Below are 21,539 nucleotides of genomic sequence, written 5' to 3' on the forward strand. Positions count from 1 at the left end.
GTGCTCAATCTGCAATCTAAATTGCAGTGTAAAAATAAAGCAGCCAGTATTTACCCTGCACAGAAATAAAATAACCCACCCAAATCTAACTCTCTCTGCACATGTTATATCTGCCCCTCCTGCAGTGCACATGGTTTTGCCCAACTGCTAACAAAACTCCTGCTGCGATCAACTTGGAATTACCCCCATGGTTTTGCCCATCTGCTAACAAATTTGCTGCTACGATCAGGTCAGAATTAGGTGCTAAGATCACACTCATAATTCCAAACAGAAGTATCAAATGATGTCCATGTCTTTTCCTTGTGTTGTTAAGTTCTCAGCAGCAAGTGTTTTCTTATCCATTTTTCTGACTTGACAAGTGCAAGACCATTTAGTGCAGTGGGTGAGAGGTCACACAGCAATGTCACAGTCTGCCTGGACTACTGTAATAGCATATCTGCCACATTATCTGTCTGTGAGGTGAGCAATTCTCACAATGTAAATATTTCCTCATCCATTAGAGAATCCTATATGTATTTTCTTCTTCTCTCTAGGTTCATTGTTTGTTTTAGTTGTTATAACAGTGTTTTTGATAAGGAGGCCGATGTTGGTCCTGAGCCTCGCCTCTTCTCTTTGTAACCACGCTCCATTCTCCGCTCCAACATAACAATACTCACTTTGTCTTATTACCCCTCCCTCCATCTGCTTTCCATTCCAATCCCAATGGATTTGGGGATTTGCCCAACTTCTGACCTCATTTGCCCTTCTGATCTGAGAAGGGGATACGTTTATTATTTATGCTCTGTAAGCATCTTTTTATTAATATTTTGCTTTAGAAGCACCTGAATATTTCATCCTTTCTTCACTTGTTTGGGAATTGTTTTTTGTTGTTGTTTTTTTTCAAGTTTAGTTTTACTTTTTGTCAGCGTACACAGAAACACATGTAGATTTATATTAGGGTTTTGATATTGCAGAATTGCAGAAAATCTAATGTGCTGACATGTAGCTTAAGAGAAGAAAGATCTTTTGATTATATTTGTGGCTAAATCTAAGAAAAGACTATAAACTAATGACATGAATATATTTGTTTCATTTCATGGTAAATTTGACCTACATGGCAATCAGTCAGATATTATCTTTCATCATTAAGCTGCATTTCACCCATTGCGCTGATGTAAGCTAATATTTGATTGCTTGCTCCATATTGCTTTTTGCCCAAATGTTATTAAATTGGTGACTGCAATGAGGCAAACATAGGGCACCCTTTAAAGCACATTCAGACTAAAAGCTAACATAGAAACATAGAATTTGACGGCAGATGAGAACCACTTGGCCCATCTAGTCTGCCCCTTTTTTATTTTATCCTTTAGGCAATCTCAACCCTTTTTTAACCTTAATTCTTTGTAAGGATATTCATATGCCTATCCCAAGCATGTTTAAATTGCCCTACAGTCTTAGCCTCTACCACCTCTGATGGGAGGCTATTCCACTTATCCACTACCCTTTCTGTGAAGTAATTTTTCCTTAAATTTCCCCTGAACCTCCCCCCCTCCAGTCTCAATGTATGCCCTCGAGTTCTAATACTTCTTTTCCTTTGAAGAATGTTTCCCTCCTGAACTTTGTTAAGACCCTTCATATATTTGAAAGTTTCTATCATGTCTCTCCTTTCCCTTCTCTCCTCCAAACTATACATGTTAAGATCTTTTAGCCTTTCCGGGTAAGTTTTGTGATGTAGGCCATGCACCATTTTAGTTGCCCTTCTTTGTACACTCTCTAATGTACTTATATCCTTCTGGAGATAGGGTCTCCAGAACTATTTCAGGTGTCGACCTAGTCACTGTCGACCAATAGTGGTCGACCTAATGACTGTCAGCCTAAGTGTGGTCGACCCTATTATCCACACCCCTCCAGAGATGGACGCAAATCTCAATGCGACTGCATCTTGGTGTGTAATGATATTGCCAATATATACTAATTCTGCAGCCACTGAGATTTGTGGCACGCACTGGTGGTATTCTTAATTCGCTACTTGCTTACAAAGATGCACCATTAAACATCTAAGCCACGCTATGTTTCTAAGAGTGTCCAATGCAACTACAGTCATGTACAGTCGCTGGCTGAGACACGCCCACAAAGCAGACGCACCAAGCCTGCGTTTGACTACCCCCCCTTCCCGTTACCTCCCAAAAACGCATCCTTTATGTCAATCACGTTGTGCACAGATCCTCTCTGTGACCAATGACACATGCGCAGTACAAAAAACATCGTCCAACTGCGAAAACATTGGCATTGTGTCCATCTCTGAATCAGGTCCCGTGTCCAATAAAAGAATCACAGCAAAATCTTGTTTGTTGTCTTCGCTGTCATAAGGACTCTTGCAGTGTGTTCCCAAAGCATCTTTGCCGCATAGTATATTTGTACATAATGAGCGTCCCCTTGCATTATATTTTGCTTGTTACATCTGTGCATAGGGAATGCATGTCAGTGAGACAGCAAGTTGTGCTGGCAGGAAAATTAATCATGAAATCAATTATAAAATATATATCTTTTTTCCAGTCTCTCAGTAGATGCAGTACAAATGACACTGTTTGCATTGAATATTGTACATTACAGGAATACAAATATTTTATTAGTGTGAGGGATGGAATAGGTGCAGTATAGTATTGCAGCCAACAATGGTTTGATGGGTTCATCCAAATAGACCTTTCATTTCCATTCCACTGATTGATTGAGTCCAGGTGACTGCATACAAACATACAGCTATCCATGTAGTGTTTGTATTATATCATACACAAAGAATACTAATCAAAGAATTAATTTGGGATGTTAATGTAATTTTCTGTGTCTGCTTTCTACTTTGCATTGCGTTTGTGTTCATATAATTCCCAGATTGTAGATGATGTTTTGCCATGATTTCATCTTTAGTAAGAACCTTTCCAACATGATGAGACACAGCCCTGTGCTTTGCTGTATGGTTCTGTTCTCATTAACGCTCATTATTTTTTTTAGTGTATAATCTGAGATAAAATATTACCTATAGTAAAGGGGTATTGGTTTGAATGGGTGTTCCCCTTTAACTGCCATTGCACCTTTCAAAAACGTATTTTATAATTAATGTAATTCATATTGGAAATAGAACCTTTCTTTTCTCTTCTGACGTTTAGTTGTGGAAGTTTTGTGATGTAACAGTGACATCATCAGGGATTTCCATAGTTTTTTTTATATCACACCCAATTCTTTAGGTGAGTTTAGGCGTTTTGCGCAGCTGAACCTGGTACTTCTTAGCGCAATTAGCACAAACAACAATGGGCATCCCTACCATTGCATAACACCTCATCTAAAGTGATGGGCGAGATGCAATTATGGGTACCCATTAAACAATTGAATCCCACCCCCACCCCCATAGATATAGTTTACACTGAATCTGTTGGTGCTGGCAATAATGGAGATTTATTGTGTGATCTCTATACAATATGCAAAATATCAACATAACCAATACCTCATACACAGACCAGCACAACCTTATACCACAGTTACCTACACAGTGGGCCTAATTCAGACCTGATCGTAGCAGCAAATTTGTTAACAGTTGGGCAAAACCATGTGCGGTGCAGGGGGGGCAGATATAACATGTGCAGAGAGAGTTAGATTTGGGTGGGGTGTGTTCAAACTGAAATCTAAATTGCAGTGTAAAAATAAAGCAGACAGTATTTACCCTGCACAGAAACAATATAACCCACCCAAATCTAACTCTCTCTGCACATGTTATATTTGCCCCCCTGCAGTGCACATGGTTTTGCCCATTAGCTAACAAATTTGCTGCTACGATCAGGTTTGAATTAGGCCCAGTGTTCTCACCAGAAAATACTAGTCGGAATAGGAAGCAGCCAGGTGGAGGCAGTTTAATCTTGGCTGGATACAGATGTGTTCTCATACACTCTGGGTATGGGACTCAGGTTCGTCAGTGTCTAGGTCGACACACACATTAAGCCGACGCTTATTGGTAGACAGTGACTAGGTCGACACAGGAAATGGGTCGACACGACCATTAGGTCAACATGAACAATGCCGACATGGAAAAAGGTCAACATGGGTTTTTTATGTTTTTTGGGTGTCATTTTCTCCGTAAAGTGACGGGGAACCCCAATTAGTGCACCATGTCCCATTGTATGGCGAGCGGGCACAGGTTACCGTTCCCAATTGTATTCCAAGGTATGAGAAAGTAAAAAAAAAGTGAAAAACTCATGTTGACCTTTTTCATGTCGACCTTGTTCACATCGACATAATGGTTGCGTCGATCTATTACCTGCGTCGACCAATAGGTGTCAACCTAATGTGTGTTGACCTAGACAGTGTCGACCTATAGTCCGGATACCATACACTCTTGCCTCTCCAAAAAACCCTTCTGAGCACGCCAGACCCTGTGTGGCTCAGCTTGCGCCAGACATCTTTTGCTGGAATGTGCTTCTTAGTTGGACAAATTAAACAATTGGTTGATACAAAACTGCTTCACGAGACTGCACTGATTTATTTGATATGCTACACTTGTACATCTGTGTGCGGAAAGTTGTAATTTGTATACAAATTGCTACAGTTCATTGACTGCGTCTTATTTTTTTCACTCCAAGTTCCGTTGTGCTTCATCTGGAACTTTGTACATATTTAAAACAAATTCCTGTGCAGTTAAAGTCACAGCCCGGTGTCTCTGGTACATACTGAGTGGTGTTTCGCTGGATCTGTGGTGCGAATTAGAGGAAAATTTAAAGAAAAGGTTGCTGCGCCACACCGCTCAGAGTGGCTCACTTGGGCATTTTGTACCGCATGTCATATTGATGCTAGGATTAGCACGGATGGTGTAATGGTTAGCATTACTGCCTCACAGCACTGAGGTCATGGGTTCCATTCCCACCATGGGCCTAACTGTGTGGAGTTGGTATATTCTCCCTGTACTTGCGTGGGTTTCCTCCGGGTATTCAGGTTTCCTCCTACAATCCAAAAATATACTGGTAGGTCAACTGGATCCCAACACTAATTAACTCTAGTATGAATGTGTGCTTGTGTACATGTGGTAGGGAATATAGATTGTAAGCTCCACTGGGGCAGGAACCGATGTGAATGGCCAAATATTCTCTGTAAAGCGCTGCGGAATATGTGTGCACTATATAAATAACTGGTAATAAATATAGGCACATCTTTATAATTTTGAAAGACTCTTACAGATATTGCGCAGATATGCGGGAAAATGTAATAGGGTCCGAGTTTGCGGAGGTAGAGGATTTCAGCCGAGATTGCCCATATTTTTAAAGCAGCAATCATAAACAAGGCAAAACCAACTTGCCCTATTACATTTCCATGATAGTGCAGCTCGATTTTGGTCATCAGACCCCTGGAGCAGGATAGTGCCAGGTAGCATAGAAAGAAAAGCCCAAGTGAAACTGAACCCGATGAGAACACTGCATACAGGTGTAGTGCTGAAATACAGTCACATTACTATGTCCACCTCCTACATTTGACGTCGGCAGCGCATAGCCCACGAAGTAGGTCATGTGTCGTGCGCTGGCTTGGTGGGTATATAAGGTGTGCGACAGGCAGTCTACCCACATAGCACTCATTGCTGTTGTGGGTAAAAGGGTCGATTTATTAAAGTTGCAAAAAGGGACGAGTATCGGCTTTCGGGCCAAGTGTGGCAGTGTTTCTGAAACTGTGCAGTTTGTGAACTGATCTGCTGTGGTAAAGATGTATCATGACTGGACAAATGGCACCATTGCGAATAACCGGCGTGGAAACGGCGGAGCACCACGCGTCATAGATGTGTGAGGTGAATGTCGGCTATGAAGGTGCGTGAGGTCCGATCGACAAGCTACACTGAAGCAGCTCACCACCAAAATGAACCTGGGGGCTACCAGACGGGTGTCTAAATGACAGTTCAGCCCGTCTAGTTGATGTCCGTGCTGCACACGGCGTTTACTCTGGCTATTAGCTGGTGGTCATAATAATGTGACTCCACCATGTATTATCTTGCTTATACATGCATGCTGAGCTTTGTACTACATTTATTCATTTATTAACAGTTTCTTATATAGCGCAGCATATTCCATTGCGCTTTACAATTAGACCAACAGTAATAGAACACAACTGGGGAAAAACAGACAGACATAGAGGTAGGAAGGCCCTGCTCGGACAGATGTGTGTACATAAATACTTACAACAATACTAAGGTTTATATATGTATGATTACTGTGGACAAGTAGGTATGTAATGGCTCCACTGAATTTATGTGATATATTGCAAATGAGCACCTGAAAAACACAGATACAATGAGCAGAGACATCATGTTTATACTGCCCTTGTAAAACCTTGTCTTTTTCCCCCCCAGCAATTGAGACCCAGAGCACCAGTTCAGAGGAGATTGTCCCCAGCCCCCCCTCACCACCACCTCTCCCGAGAATCTACAAACCCTGTTTCGTGTGTCAAGACAAGAGTTCTGGTTATCACTATGGAGTCAGTGCCTGTGAGGGCTGCAAGGTATTTACCTGCTCATATCTGTTGCTACTGAGAGATGCGATGTTATAGGCACAAAAATAGCTAACTGTACAATACCGTCGCCGCCATTTGTTCCTGAGTTGAGGAGAATCCAGATAAGTATTACTTGCAACCAGAGGTCTATTGGTTTTACTACAAGTATTGAGGCCAGTCCCACTTCTGTTGTTTCCCTACGTCTCAAGTGAGCCAGTGTTTGTCTACAATTCAGGGGTGTCAAACTCGCAGCCCTCCAGCTGTTGTAGAACTACACATCCCAGCATACCTTGCCATACATTTTGTATTAGGGACTGCCGCAACTGTGGCAGGGCATGCTGGGATGTGTAGTTCCACAACAGCTGGAGGGCCGCGAGTTAAACACACCTTGTCTACATAATAATAATCACTTATTACAGCTGTAACATAACCGCACAGGTCTGAGTACTGTCTCTGTAATGATGTGACAGTGCTTCACCGTGTTGTTTTGGGCTGGAGTGGGTCTTCGTTGAGAACATTTGTATTGGCAGAGAAATGGCTCTAAGGACGTATGTAGTGAATGTGAATTGTTAAATAAAAATGCTTAGGTGTCTATTAATATGAAGCAGTAAAAAAGACATCTACAGTATCTCCGCAATTTATCAGTACAGTCCCCCCTGGTTAGCTAAACAATACTCAGCTGCCTCTACCGTTCTGGTCCCCCTGCTCCACAGGAACCAGGAGGGATCTGTCCTGTCTGAGCACACAGCTTATTGCTCTGCCAGGCTAGTCTGAGAGGATATGTGCATGCTTAACTCACCTTCATGTGCAGCCGCAGAATTATGGGCCCCTGACAATTTTGATCCTCAGGTTTGAAAATGTTTATAGCTCGAAGTCTAATTAATACAATTAAGGTTACAATGATAATTGCATATTTGCGGTGGATAATGCAAACAAAAGCAAAGAAACATAACATAACATTTTAAAGTGTTGTGATTTCCTAACAGGTGGGCGATATGCCCAGGTACGGCAAGTCAGTAGATCAGCTGTAGACTGTAGATCAGAGATTTTCAACCTTTTACAACTTGCGGCACACTGAACAAGATTTATATGTTGCCAAGGCACATTCAAATATAATGGTGATGCATGGTGCAGTTGCGTGTCCTAGGATGTCATGTCGCAGCTTCTCCATAGGTAACGCCTGAGCCACATCTGAGAGAGCCAGAAGAGCTCAACACTGCCCGGGCCCAAAATTAGAACTGGCTATGTAACCACTAAACCCACCAGTATTGATCATTCCAGGGCCTCAGTAGCGGCAAGACATTGACGGGCCTGGCTGTGATTCTATGGCGGCACACCTGGAGACTGCTCAGGGCACACTAGTGTGCCACGGCACAGTGGTTGAAAAACACTGATCTAGATGGTACTATAAATATGGGAACTAAATTAAGTAGACTAACGGTGTATGAGGTGTGCAATGAGCCTTTCACTTAACCTCGCTATACATATCACCCATAACGACCAGCACCATGACAGCGCAGTCATTATGCATGGTATTTCAGTAATCCTGTGATTAAATTCTGCCAGCCTGTTTAAATTGTTCCAGGACCCCCAAAAATTCCAGTTACAGTAGAGGGCATGGAGCTTGTCATGCCCCCCACCACCCTGTCCTTCTCTTTGTGTGGTCCTGGCAGTAGAACTTGTAGGCCAGATTTGGGCTTTCAGTTACACTTGGCAAGAAAAAATAAATGGAAAAAATTGATGTAAAGTATTACACTTCAACTAGGCACAAGGACACTGCAGTTCTGGGTATTTCTCTAACGTCCTAAGTGGATGCTGGGACTCCGTAAGGACCATGGGGAACAGCGGCTCCGCAGGAGACAGGGCACAAAATAAAAGCTTGAGATATCAGGTGGTGTGCACTGGCTCCTCCCCCTATGACCCCCCTCCAAGCCAGTTAGATTTTTGTGCCCGGCCGAGAAGGGTGCAAACTAGGTAGCTCTCCAGAGCTGCTTAGAATAAAAGTTTAGTTAGGTTTTTTTATTTTCAGTGAGTCCTGCTGGCAACAGGCTCACTGCATCGTGGGACTAAGGGGAGAAGAAGCGAACTCACCTGAGTGCAGAGTGGATTGGGCTTCTTAGGCTACTGGACGTTGGCTCCAGAGGGACGATCACAGGTTCAGCCTGGATGGGTCACCGGAGCCGCGCCGCCGTCCCCCTTACAGAGCCAGAAGAGACGAAGGTCCGGTGAAAGCGGCGGCAGAAGACATCCTGTCTTCAAGACTAAGGTAGCGCACAGCACCGCAGCTGTGCGCCATTGCTCTCAGCACACTTCACACTCCGGTCACTGAGGGTGCAGGGCGCTGGGGGGGAGCGCCCTGAGACGCAATATAACACACATATACCTTAGCTGGCAAAAGGAATACATCACATATAGCTCCAGGGCTATATGGATGTATTTTTTCCCCTGCCATTTTACACAAAAAAGCGGGAGTTAAGGACGTCGTGAAGGGGCGGGGCCTATCTCCTCAGCACACTGGCGCCATTATTCCCTCACAGCTCCGCTGGAAGGACGGCTCCCTGATTCTCCCCTGCAGTACTGCATCTGATTCAGGGTAAAAAAGAGAAGGGGGGGCATTTTGGCAGCAAATAACTAGATTAACAGCAGCTATAAGGGATTAACACTTATATAAGGTTATCCCTGTATATATATAGCGCTGGGTGTGTGCTGGCAGACTCTCCCTCTGTCTCTCCAAAGGGCTAAGTAGGGTCCTGTCCTCTATCAGAGCATTCCCGGTGTGTGTGCTGTGTGTCGGTACGCGTGTGTCGACATGTATGAGGAGGAAAATGAGGTGGAGGCGGAGCAGTTGCCTGTGTTAGTGATGTCACCCCCTAGGGAGTCGACACCTGACTGGATGATTGTGTTTAAGCAATTAAGTGATAATGTCAGCAATTTACAAAAAACTGTTGACGACATGAGAAAGCCGGCAAATCAATTAGTGCCTGTTCAGGCGTCTCAGACACCCTCAGGGGCCCTAAAACGGCCGCTACCTCAGTGGGTCGACACGGATCCAGATCCAGATACTGAATCTAGTGTCGACGGTGACGAGACAAACGTAATGTCCAGTAGGGCCACACGTTACATGATCACGGCAATGAAAGAGGCATTGAACCTTTCTGACACTACAAATACCTCAAAGGCGGGTATTATGTGGGGTGTGAAAAAAACTGCCAATAGTTTTTCCTGAGTCTGAGGAAATAAATGAGGTGTGTGATAAAGCGTGGGTTTCCCCCGATAAAAAACAGCTAATTTCTAATAAGTTATTAGCACTATACCCTTTCCCGCCAGAGGTTAGGGCACGGTGGGAAACACCCCCTAGGGTAGATAAGGCGCTCACACGTTTATCTAAACAAGTAGCGTTACCGTCCCCTGATACGGCCACCCTCAAAGAACCAGCTGATAGGAGGCTGGAAAATATCCTGAAAAGTATATACACACATACTGGTGTTATACTGCGACCAGCAATCGCATCAGCCTGGATGTGCAGTGCTGGAGTCGCATGGGCGGATTCCCTGACTGAGAATATTGATACCCTGGATAGGGACAATATTCTGTTAACTATAGAACATTTAAAGGATGCATTGCTATATATGCGTGATGCGCAGAGGGATATTTGTACCCTGGCATCAAGAGTAAGCGCAATGTCCATCTCTGCCAGAAGAGCATTATGGACCAGACAGTGGTCAGGGGACGCAGATTCCAAACGGCACATGGAAGTATTGCCGTATAAGGGGGAGGAGTTATTTGGGGCTGGTCTAACAGACCTGGTGGCCACGGCAACGGCTGGAAAATCCACCTTTTTACCCCAGGTTACTTCACATCAACAGAAAAAGACACAGTCTTTTCAAACTCAGTCCTTTCGTTCCCATAAGTACAAGCGAGCAAAAGGTCACTCTTTTCTGCCCAAGGGCAGAGGAAGAGGAAAAAGGCAGCACCATGCAGCCGCTTCCCAGGAGCAAAAGCCCTCCCCTGCTTCTGCCAAGTCTTCAGCATGACGCTGGGGCTTTACAAGCAGACTCAGACACGGTGGGGGCCCGTCTCAAGAATTTCAACGCGCAGTGGGCTCACTCGCAAGTGGATCCCTGGATTCTACAGGTAGTATCACAGGGGTACAAACTGGAATTCGAGGCGTTTCCTCCTCATCGGTTCCTGAAGTCTGCTTTACCAAAGTCTCCCTCCGACAGGGAGGCAGTTCTGGAAGCCATTCACAAGCTGTACTCCCAGCAGGTGATAATCAAGGTACCCCTCTTACAACAGGGGAAGGGGTATTATTCCACACTATTTGTGGTACCGAAGCCGGACGGCTCGGTGAGACCAATATTAAATCTAAAATCTTTGAACACTTACATAAAAAGGTTCAAATTCAAGATGGAGTCACTCAGAGCGGTGATAGCGAACCTGGAAGAGGGGGACTATATGGTGTCGCTGGACATCAAGGATGCTTATCTCCACGTCCCAATATATCCTTCTCACCAAGGGTACCTCAGGTTTGTAGTACAAAACTGTCATTATCAGTTTCAGACGCTGCCGTTTGGATTGTCCACGGCGCCTCGGGTCTTTACCAAGGTAATGGCCGAAATGATGATTCTTCTACGAAGAAAAGGCATCTTAATTATCCCTTACTTGGACGATCTCCTGATAAGGGCAAGAACCAAGGAACAGTTAGAAGTCGGAGTGGCACTATCTCAGGTAGTGCTAAGTCAGCACGGATGGATTCTAAATATTCCAAAATCGCAGCTGATTCCAACGACACGTCTACTGTTCTTAGGAATGATTCTGGACACAGTCCAGAAGAAGGTGTTTCTCCCGGAGGAGAAGGCCAGGGAGTTATCCGAGCTAGTCAGGAACCTCCTAAAACCAGGACAGGTCTCAGTGCATCAGTGCACAAGGGTCCTGGGAAAAATGGTGGCTTCTTACGAAGCGATTCCATTCGGAAGATTCCATGCAAGAACTTTTCAGTGGGATCTACTGGGAAAATGGTCCGGATCGCATCTTCAGATGCATCAACGGATAACCCTGTCGCCAAGGACAAGGGTGTCTCTCCTGTGGTGGCTTCAGAGGGCTCATCTACTAGAGGGCCGCAGATTTGGCATTCAGGATTGGATCCTGGTAACCACGGATGCCAGCCTGAGAGGCTGGGGAGCAGTCACACAGGGAAGGAATTTCCAGGGCTTGTGGTCAAGCATGGAAACATCTCTTCATATAAACATTCTAGAACTAAGGGCCATTTACAATGCCTTAATTCAAGCAAAACCTCTGCTTCAGGGTCAGGCGGTGTTGATCCAGTCGGACAACATCACGTCAGTCGCCCACATAAACAGACAGGGCGGCACGAGAAGCAGGAGGGCAATGGCAGAAACTGCAAGGATTCTTCGCTGGGCGGAAAATCATGTGATAGCACTGTCAGCAGTGTTCATTCCGGGAGTGGACAACTGGGAAGCAGACTTCCTCAGCAGACACGACCTTCACCCGGGAGAGTGGGGACTTCACCCAGAAGTCTTCCACCAAATTGTAAACCGTTGGGAAAGACCAAAGGTGGACATGATGGCGTCACGTCTAAACAAAAAACTGGACAGATATTGCGCCAGGTCAAGGGACCCTCAGGCAATAGCAGTGGACGCTCTGGTAACGCCGTGGGTGTACCAGTCAGTGTATGTATTCCCTCCTCTGCCCCTCATACCGAAAGTATTGAGAATCATAAGAAGGAGAGGAGTAAGAACTATACTCGTGGTTCCGGATTGGCCAAGAAGGTCTTGGTACCCGGAACTTCAAGAGATGCTCACGGACGAACCGTGGCCTCTACCTCTAAGACAGGACCTGCTACTGCAGGGGCCTTGTCTGTTCCAAGACTTACCGCGGCTGCGTTTGACGGCATGGCGGTTGAACGCCGGATCCTGAAGGACAAGGGCATTCCAGAAGAAGTCATCCCTACTCTGGTAAAAGCCAGAAAGGAAGTAACCGCAAAACATTATCACCGCATTTGGCGTAAATATGTTGCGTGGTGTGAGGCCAAGAAGGCCCCTACACAGGAATTTCAACTGGGTCGTTTCTTGCATTTCCTGCAAACAGGACTGTCTATGGGCCTAAAATTAGGGTCCATTAAGGTTCAAATTTCGGCCCTGTCGATATTCTTCCAGAAAGAACTGGCTTCAGTACCTGAAGTTCAGACATTTGTGAAAGGGGTGCTGCACATACAGCCTCCTTTTGTGCCTCCAGTGGCACCTTGGGATCTCAATGTTGTGTTGAGATTTCTAAAATCACACTGGTTTGAACCATTGTCTACGGTAGATTTAAAATATCTCACGTGGAAGGTGTCGATGCTGTTGGCCTTGGCTTCAGCTAGGCGTGTGTCAGAATTGGCGGCTTTATCATGTAAAAGCCCTTACCTAAATTTTCATTCTGACAGGGCGGAATTGAGGACTCGTCCTCAATTTCTACCTAAGGTGGTTTCTGCATTTCACATGAACCAACCTATTGTGGTACCTGCGGCTACTAGGGACTTAGAGGACTCTAAGTTGCTGGACGTTGTCAGGGCCTTGAAAATATATGTTTCCAGGACGGCTGGAGTCAGGAAAACTGACTCGCTGTTTATCCTGTATGCACCCAACAAGCTGGGTGCTCCTGCTTCAAAGCAGACGATTGCTCGTTGGATTTGTAGTACAATTCAGCTTGCACATTCCGTGGCAGGATTGCCACAGCCAAAATCAGTAAAAGCCCATTCCACAAGGAAAGTGGGCTCATCTTGGGCGGCTGCCCGAGGGGTCTCGGCTTTGCAACTTTGCCGAGCAGCTACTTGGTCAGGGGCAAACACGTTTGCTAAATTCTACAAATTTGATACCCTGGCTGAGGAGGACCTGGAGTTCTCTCATTCGGTGCTGCAGAGTCATCCGCACTCTCCCGCCCGTTTGGGAGCTTTGGTATAATCCCCATGGTCCTTACGGAGTCCCAGCATCCACTTAGGACGTTAGAGAAAATAAGATTTTACTTACCGATAAATCTATTTCTCGTAGTCCGTAGTGGATGCTGGGCGCCCATCCCTAGTGCGGATTGTCTGCAATACTTGTATATAGTTATTGTTACAAAAAATTCGGGTTATTATTGTTGAGCCATCTTTTCAGAGGCTCCTTTAAATTTATCATACTGTTAACTGGGTTCAGATCACGAGTTGTACGGTGTGATTGGTGTGGCTGGTATGAGTCTTACCCGGGATTCAATATCCTTCCTTATTATGTACGCTCGTCCGGGCACAGTATCCTAGCTGGCTTGGAGGGGGGTCATAGGGGGAGGAGCCAGTGCACACCACCTGATATCTCAAGCTTTTATTTTGTGCCCTGTCTCCTGCGGAGCCGCTGTTCCCCATGGTTCTTACGGAGTCCCAGCATCCACTACGGACTACGAGAAATAGATTTATCGGTAAGTAAAATCTTATTTTTGTTGTCACCTCTGTGGGGTGCAAGCAAAAGTACCTGCGTCATCATGCAGTGTCAGCTTCTCATTGAACTGAAATACCCTCAATCGATATTTCTCATCCTCGGACGAATGTGCTTCTCCTTACTGCTATGATATTAAGCCTTTGTATACATTTCTCTTACGTCCTAGAGGATGCTGGGGACTCCGTAATGACCATGGGGATAGACGGGCTCCGCAGGAGACATGGGCACTAAGAAAGAACTTTAGGTATGGGTGTGCACTGGCTCCTCCCTCTATGCCCCTCCTCCAGACCTCAGTTTATTACTGTGCCCAGAGGAGACTGGGTGCATTACAGGGAGCTCTCCTGAGTTTCCTGAAAAGAAAGTATTTTGTTAGGTTTTTTATTTTCAGGGAGCCTGCTGGCAACAGACTCCCTGCATCGAGGGACTGAGGAGAGAGAAACAGACCTACTTTAATGTCAGGCTCTGTTTCTTAGGCTACTGGACACCATTAGCTCCAGAGGGAACGGAACGCAGGTCTCACCCCGCAGTTCGTCTCAGAGCCGCGCCGCCGTCCTCCTCGCAGAGCCGGAAGATAGAAGCCGGGTGAGTATGTGAAGAAAGAAGACTTCAGAGGCGGCAGAAGACTTCAGATCTTCACTGAGGTAACGCACAGCGGTAATGCTGTGCGCCATTGCTCCCACACTGCACACACACACACGGCAGTCACTCTAAGGGTGCAGGGCGCAGGGGGGGCAACCTGGGCAGCAATAAGGACCTCCAAATCTGGCAATAAGCATATATACAGGCTGGGCACTGTATATAAAAGAGATCCCCCGCCAGTTTTTGAATTTTTCAGCGACCGAAGCTTGTTCTCAGCACTCACCAGCGCCATTTTCTCGCCAGCACACCGCTGAGAGGAAGCTCCCCGGACTCTCCCCTGCTTACCATGGTGAAAGAGGGTTTTAAAAAAGAGGGGGGGGACGACATAATTTGGCGAAAATAGATAATTACAGCGCTACTTGGGTAAACATATAGTGTGTTTTTTTCCTGGGTCATTAGCGCTGGGTGTGTGCTGGCATACTCTCTCTCTGTCTCTCCAAAGGGCCTTGTGGGGGAACTGTCTTCAGATAAGAGGTTTCCCTGAGTGTGTGGTGTGTCGGTACGCGTGTGTCGGCATGTCTGAGGTAGAAGGCTTTCCTAGCGAGGAGGTGGAGCAAATGAATGTGGTGTCTCCGTCGGCAACACCGACACCTGACTGGGTGGATATGTGGAATGTTTTAAGTGCTAATGTGAATTTATTGCACAAAAGGTTGGACAAAGCTGAGTCCAGGAATTATGCAGAGAGTCAGGCCCTGCCTGGCCCCTATGTCGCAGGGACCCTCGGGGTCTCAAAAGCGACCACTATCCCAAATAGTAGACACTAATACCGACACGGATTCTGACTCCAGTGTCGACTACGATGATGCAAAGTTACAGCCAAAATTGGCTTAAAGTATTCAATATATGATTATTGCAATAAAGGATGTTTTGCATATCACAGAGGAACCCTGACACGAGGGTACACATGTATAAGGAAAAGAAACCTGAGGTAACCTTTACCCCTTCTCATGAGCTGAACGAGTTATTTGAAAAGGCGTGGGAATCTCCAGATAAGAAACTGCAGATTCCCAAAAGGATTCTTATGGCGTATCCCTTCCCGGCTAAGGATAGGATATGGTGGGAATCCTCCCCTTGGGTGGACAAAGCGTTGACACGCTTATCCAAAAAGGTAGCACTGCCATCCCAAGATACGGCTACCCTCAGGGATCCTGCTGATCGCAAGCAGGAGGCTACCTTAAAGTCCATTTACACACACTCTGGTACCTTACTCAGACCGGCGATAGCGTCGGCTTGGGTTTGTAGCGCTGTAGCAGCGTGGACAGATACCTTATCGGCGGAATTGGATACCCTGGATAGGGATACCATTTTATAGACCCTGGGTCATATTAAAGATGCTGTCTTATATATGAGGGATGCTCAAAGAGACATTGGCCTACGGGTGTCTACAGTCAACGCTATGTCGATTTCTGCTAGACGAGTCCTATGGACCCGGCAATGGACAGGTGATGCCGACTCAAAGAGGCATATGGAGGTTTTACCTTACAAGGGTGAGGAATTATTTGGGGAAGGTCTCTCGGACCTGGTCTCCACAGCTACGGCATGTAAATCAATTTTTTTGCCTTATATTCCCTCACAGCCTAAGAAAGCGCCACATTATCAAATGCAGTCCTTTCGGTCAAATAAAAATGAGAGTACGAGGATAGTCCTTTCTTGCCAGAGGTAAGGGCAGAGGAAAAAAGCTGCCAACCACAGCTAGTTCCCAGGATCAGAAGTCCTCCCCGGCCTCTACAAAATCCATCGCAGGACGCTGGGGCTCCGCTGAGGGAGTCCGCCCCAGTGGGGGCACGTCTTTGACTTTTCAGCCACATCTGGGTTCACTCACAGGTGGATCCCTGGGCAATAGAAATTGTTTCCCAGGGTTACAAGCTGGAATTCGAAGAGGTGCCTCCTCGCCGGTTTTTCAAATCGGCCCTACCAGCTTCTCCCCCAGAAAGGGAGATAGTTTTAAATGCAATTCACAAATTGTGTCTTCAACAGGTGGTGGTCAAAGTTCCCCTGCTTCAACAAGGGAGGGGGTATTACTCAACCCTATTTGTAGTCCCGAAACCGGACGGTTCGGTCAGACCCATTTTAAATTTAAAATCCTTGAACCTATACTTGAAAAGGTTCAAGTTCAAGATGGAATCGCTCAGGGCGGTCATCGCCAGCCTAGAAGGGGGGGATTTTATGGTATCCCTGGACATAAAGGATGCATACCTTCATGTTCCCATATATCCACCTCATCGTGCGTACCTGAGATTTGCGGTACAGGATTGTCATTACCAATTTCAGACGTTGCCGTTTGGGCTTTCCACGGTCCCGAGGATTTTCACCAAGGTAATGGCGGAAATGATGGTGCTCCTGCGCAAGCAGGGTGTCACAATTATCCCGTACTTGGACGATCTCCTCATAAAAGCGAGATCACGAGAGCAGTTGTTGAACAGCGTGTCACTTTCACTGAAGGTGTTACAACAACACGGCTGGATTCTCAATATCCCGAAGTCGCAGTTAGTTCCTACGACTCGTTTGACCTTCTTAGGCATGATTCTGGATACGGACCAGAAAAGGGTTTATCTTCCGATAGAAAAGGCCCAGGAACTCCTGACTCTGGTCAGGGACCTATTGAAGCCAAAACAGGTGTCAGTGCATCACTGCACTCGAGTCCTGGGAAAGATGGTGGCATCTTACGAGGCCATTCCCTTCGGCAGGTTCCATGCGAGGACCTTCCAATGGGACCTACTGGACTGCGAGGACCTTCCAATGGGACCTACTGGACAAGTGTTCCGGGTCACATCTACAGATTCATCAGTTGATCACCCTGTCCCCCAGGGCAAGGGTGTCTCTCCTGTGGTGGCTACAGAGTGCTCACCTTCTAGAGGGTCGCAGGTTCGCCATTCAGGACTGGATTCTGGTAACCACGGACGCAAGCCTCCGAGGTTGGGGAGCAGTCACACAGGGAAGAAACTTCCAAGGTCTTTGGTCAAGCCAGGAGACTTGTCTTCACATCAACGTCCTGGAGCTGAGGGCCATATACAACGCCATTCGTCAAGCGGAGACTTTGCTTCGCGACCTACCGGTTCTGATTCAGTCAGATAACATCACCGCAGTGGCTCATGTAAACCGCCAGGGCGGCACAAGGAGCAGAGTGGCAATGGTGGAAGCCACCAGGTTTCTTCGCTGGGCGGAAAATCATGTAAGCGCACTGTCAGCAGTGGTCATTCCGGGAGTGGACAACTGGGAAGCAGACTTCCTCAGCAGACACGATCTACATCCAGGAGAGTGGGGACTTCATCAGGAAGTCTTCGCACAGATTGCAAGTCAGTGGGGACTGCCCCAGATAGACATGATGGCGTCCCGCCTCAACAAAAAACTACAGAGGTATTGCGCCAGGTCAAGATACCCTCAGGCGGTGGCAGTGGACGCCCTCGTGACACCGTGGGTGTTCCAGTCGGTCTATGTGTTTCCTCCTCTTCCTCTCATCCCCAAGGTGTTGAGAATAATAAGAAAAGGAGGAGTACAGACAATTCTCATTGTTCCAGATTGGCCACGAAGGGCCTGGTATCCGGATCTCCAGGAAATGCTCACAGAAGATCCGTGGCCTCTTCATCTAAGACAGGACCTGTTACAACAGGGGCCCTGTCTGTTCCAAGACTTACCTCGGCTGCGTTTGACGGCATGGCGGTTGAACGCCGGATCCTAGCGGAAAAGGGCATTCCGGATGAGGTCATTCCTACTCTGATAAAGGCTAGGAAGGACGTGACAGCTAAGCATTATCACCGTATATGGCGGAAGTATGTTTCTTGGTGTGAGGCCAGGAATGCTCCTACGGAGGAATTCCATCTGGGCCGTTTCCTTCACTTCCTACAGACTGGAGTGAATTTGGGCCTAAAATTAGGCTCCATTAAGGTTCAGATTTCGGCCCTATCCATTTTCTTTCAGAAGGAATTGGCTTCTCTCCCAGAAGTACAGACTTTTGTGAAGGGAGTGCTGCATATTCAGCCTCCTTTTGTACCTCCAGTGGCGCCTTGGGACCTGAACGTGGTGTTGAGTTTCCTTAAGTCACACTGGTTTGAACCACTTAAAACGGTGGAGTTAAAATATCTCACTTGGAAAGTGGTCATGTTGTTAGCCTTGGCTTCGGCTAGGCGAGTGTCGGAGTTGGCGGCTTTGTCCCATAAAAGCCCCTATTTAGTGTTCCATATGGATAGAGCGGAATTGCGGACCCGTCCTCAATTCTTGCCAAAGGTGGTTTCGTCTTTTCATATGAACCAACCTATTGTGGTGCCTGTGGCTACGCGAGACTTGGAGGATTCCGAGTCCCTTGATGTGGTCAGGGCTTTGAAAATTTACGTGGCCAGAACGGCTAGGATCAGGAAAACAGAAGCACTGTTTATCCTGTATGCAGCCGACAAGGTTGGCGCTCCTGCTTCCAAGCAGACTATTGCTCGCTGGATCTGTAACACGATACAGCAGGCTCATTCTACGGCTGGATTGCCGTTACCAAAATCAATAAGGGCCCATTCCACCAGGAAAGTGGGCTCTTCTTGGGCGGCTGCCCGAGGGGTCTCGGCATTACAGCTATGCCGAGCTGCTACTTGGTCGGGTTCAAACACTTTTGCAAAATTCTACAAGTTTCATACCCTGGCTGAGGAGGACCTCATGTTTGCTCAATCGGTGCTGCAGAGTCATCCGCACTCTCCCGCCCGTTTGGGAGCTTTGGTATAATCCCCATGGTCCTTATGGAGTCCCCAGCATCCTCTAGGACGTAAGAGAAAATAAGATTTTAAACCTACCGGTAAATCTTTTTCTCCTAGTCCGTAGAGGATGCTGGGCGCCCGTCCCAAGTGCGGACTACTTCTGCAAGACTTGTATATAGTTTTTGCTTACATAAGGGTTATGTTACAGTTTTCCTCAGTCTCGGACTGATGCTGTGTTGTTTCATGCTGTTAACTGGTTCGTATATCCCAAGTTATACGGTGTGGATGGTGTGGGCTGGTATGAATCTTGCCCTTAGATTAACTAAAATCCTTTCCTCGTACTGTCCGTCTCCTCTGGGCACAGTTTCTCTAACTGAGGTCTGGAGGAGGGGCATAGAGGGAGGAGCCAGTGCACACCCATACCTAAAGTTCTTTCTTAGTGCCCATGTCTCCTGCGGAGCCTGTCTATCCCCATGGTCCTTACGGAGTCCCCAGCATCCTCTACGGACTAGGAGAAAAAGATTTACCGGTAGGTTTAAAATCTTATTTTTACTTATGCACTTTGAGAGAAAGTCCAGAAGGTAAAGGTAATTAAAGATCACCTAATATATACAAAATATGTACATTATTTGTGCCTTGTAGTATTCTTATTACATAGAAGGGGTCCATTCGCTTTTACCTAAAAGAGGTATCTAGAGTATGACCCTATTCCGCTGCTTTAACGTTGCTAAAATTCCCACTGCATTTTATCTGACAACTAAGTGTAAAAGGATTATACCAGCTGGAAGGGTTCAAAATAGCATTATAAGAGATGTGTAGTGCATACAGTACCTGATTGGATGGCCAGTGATCCAATCCAGTCATTATCACATTCACTGTATACCTCATTTGGCAAAGGTTAACTGTTTTACTGCAACTAAAGCCTTTGTTTTTCTAGTGCTCCTACAATATCCAATCAGGCTTCAAGCATAAAATATATTACACACCACAAAGTGGTTATGGTAATGTCCGTTTCCCTAGCTGGGATTGGAGTGTAAAATAATTGTGAAATGTTATGTTCTTGCAAGGATGGAAGGCAAACCTGGACCATTTGGGCTGTGTGTTCTTGGCATGTTGTGATGAAGGAAACTTTTTATTGTGGGAAAGAACTTATAGGCAAGATCCCTTCAAATATATGCTTGTACCTGCAGAAACAACAATATAGAAAAAGCACAGTTACACACTTTTTTTTAACTAAACAAATAACATTATTTCTTCATACGTTTGCGTGAATTGTTTTGTATGGAAGCTGCCAGATTATATCCACTGCTCACAGTGCTAAAGTCCTGCAGTACTGTGTTGTCCCTGCTCCTCATGCACATGTATAGTTACTCTGGTAATAAAGGTTCTCATGTAAGTTGGGTGTTACATATGTCCTTTTTTTCCCCACAGGGTTTTTTCCGACGCAGCATCCAGAAAAACATGGTGTACACATGTCACCGGGATAAGAACTGCATAATAAACAAAGTGACGCGGAACCGCTGTCAGTACTGCCGGCTGCAGAAGTGCTTCGAGGTTGGCATGTCCAAAGAATGTGAGTGACCTGATCTATGCCTGATCCTCTTTGGGATATTCAGATTATTTAAAGCAAAGTGTAACCTGCTTAATAGTAGGTTAATTTTATCAGAGAGAATCCTGATTATATATTCACTGTGCTGCTTCCTGGACTTTGCTATGGTACAGTGTAATGAACTTTACCAGCCTTTATAGATTGTAGAATGAGTTATGCTTAAGGAAGATGTTCTCTACACCCTGCAGATTTAAATAAAATGGAAACGATATTTTGCTGTTTGTCAGAAATTGGATGATGTTTACATTAGCCATACCATATTGATTTTGTTTAATTATTTTTTTCTTCACTCCACCTGAGAAAATGGGTCCAAACATTTAAGCTGGGTACACATTAGATGACCTGTGACAGCATATGCGACATAACGATATATTGTGCGGCCCGTACACACTGCACAATCTGGTGAATGACCACATGATATATTGTTCCCCCGCCACATGGAAATGCATGGGGTCGTCAGCCACATCTTCAAATTGACCTGCAAGTATGGCTGATCTGAATGCGGCGGATGACTCGCGTGAGCAACAGTGTGTACACATTTGACGATTTGAACGATTTCTCGTTCTGATCCATTAGAAATCAGACAATTGTTCACAAAATTGTCTATGTGTATCCAACTTAAGGGGGGTACTCACGGAGCTATATTCT

The 21,539-nt window shown here is 45.9% G+C and overlaps 1 protein-coding gene across 4 annotated transcripts in view; it reads left to right on the plus strand.

The window, feature by feature from the left end:
* RARA (retinoic acid receptor alpha) overlaps positions 1 to 21,539 on the plus strand; it is a 203,870-nt gene that overhangs the window by 165,912 nt on the left and 16,419 nt on the right. For all 4 annotated transcript variants that reach the window (XM_063959783.1, XM_063959786.1, XM_063959785.1 and 1 more), the window contains 2 exons: positions 6,356 to 6,504; positions 20,714 to 20,855. In XM_063959783.1, coding sequence (XP_063815853.1) covers positions 6,356 to 6,504; positions 20,714 to 20,855 — 291 coding nt within the window. The remainder of the gene's footprint in view (positions 1 to 6,355; positions 6,505 to 20,713; positions 20,856 to 21,539) is intronic.

Source organism: Pseudophryne corroboree, chromosome 3 (assembly GCF_028390025.1).
Source record: "Pseudophryne corroboree isolate aPseCor3 chromosome 3, aPseCor3.hap2, whole genome shotgun sequence".
In the NCBI taxonomy this organism is placed as follows: domain Eukaryota; kingdom Metazoa; phylum Chordata; class Amphibia; order Anura; family Myobatrachidae; genus Pseudophryne; species Pseudophryne corroboree.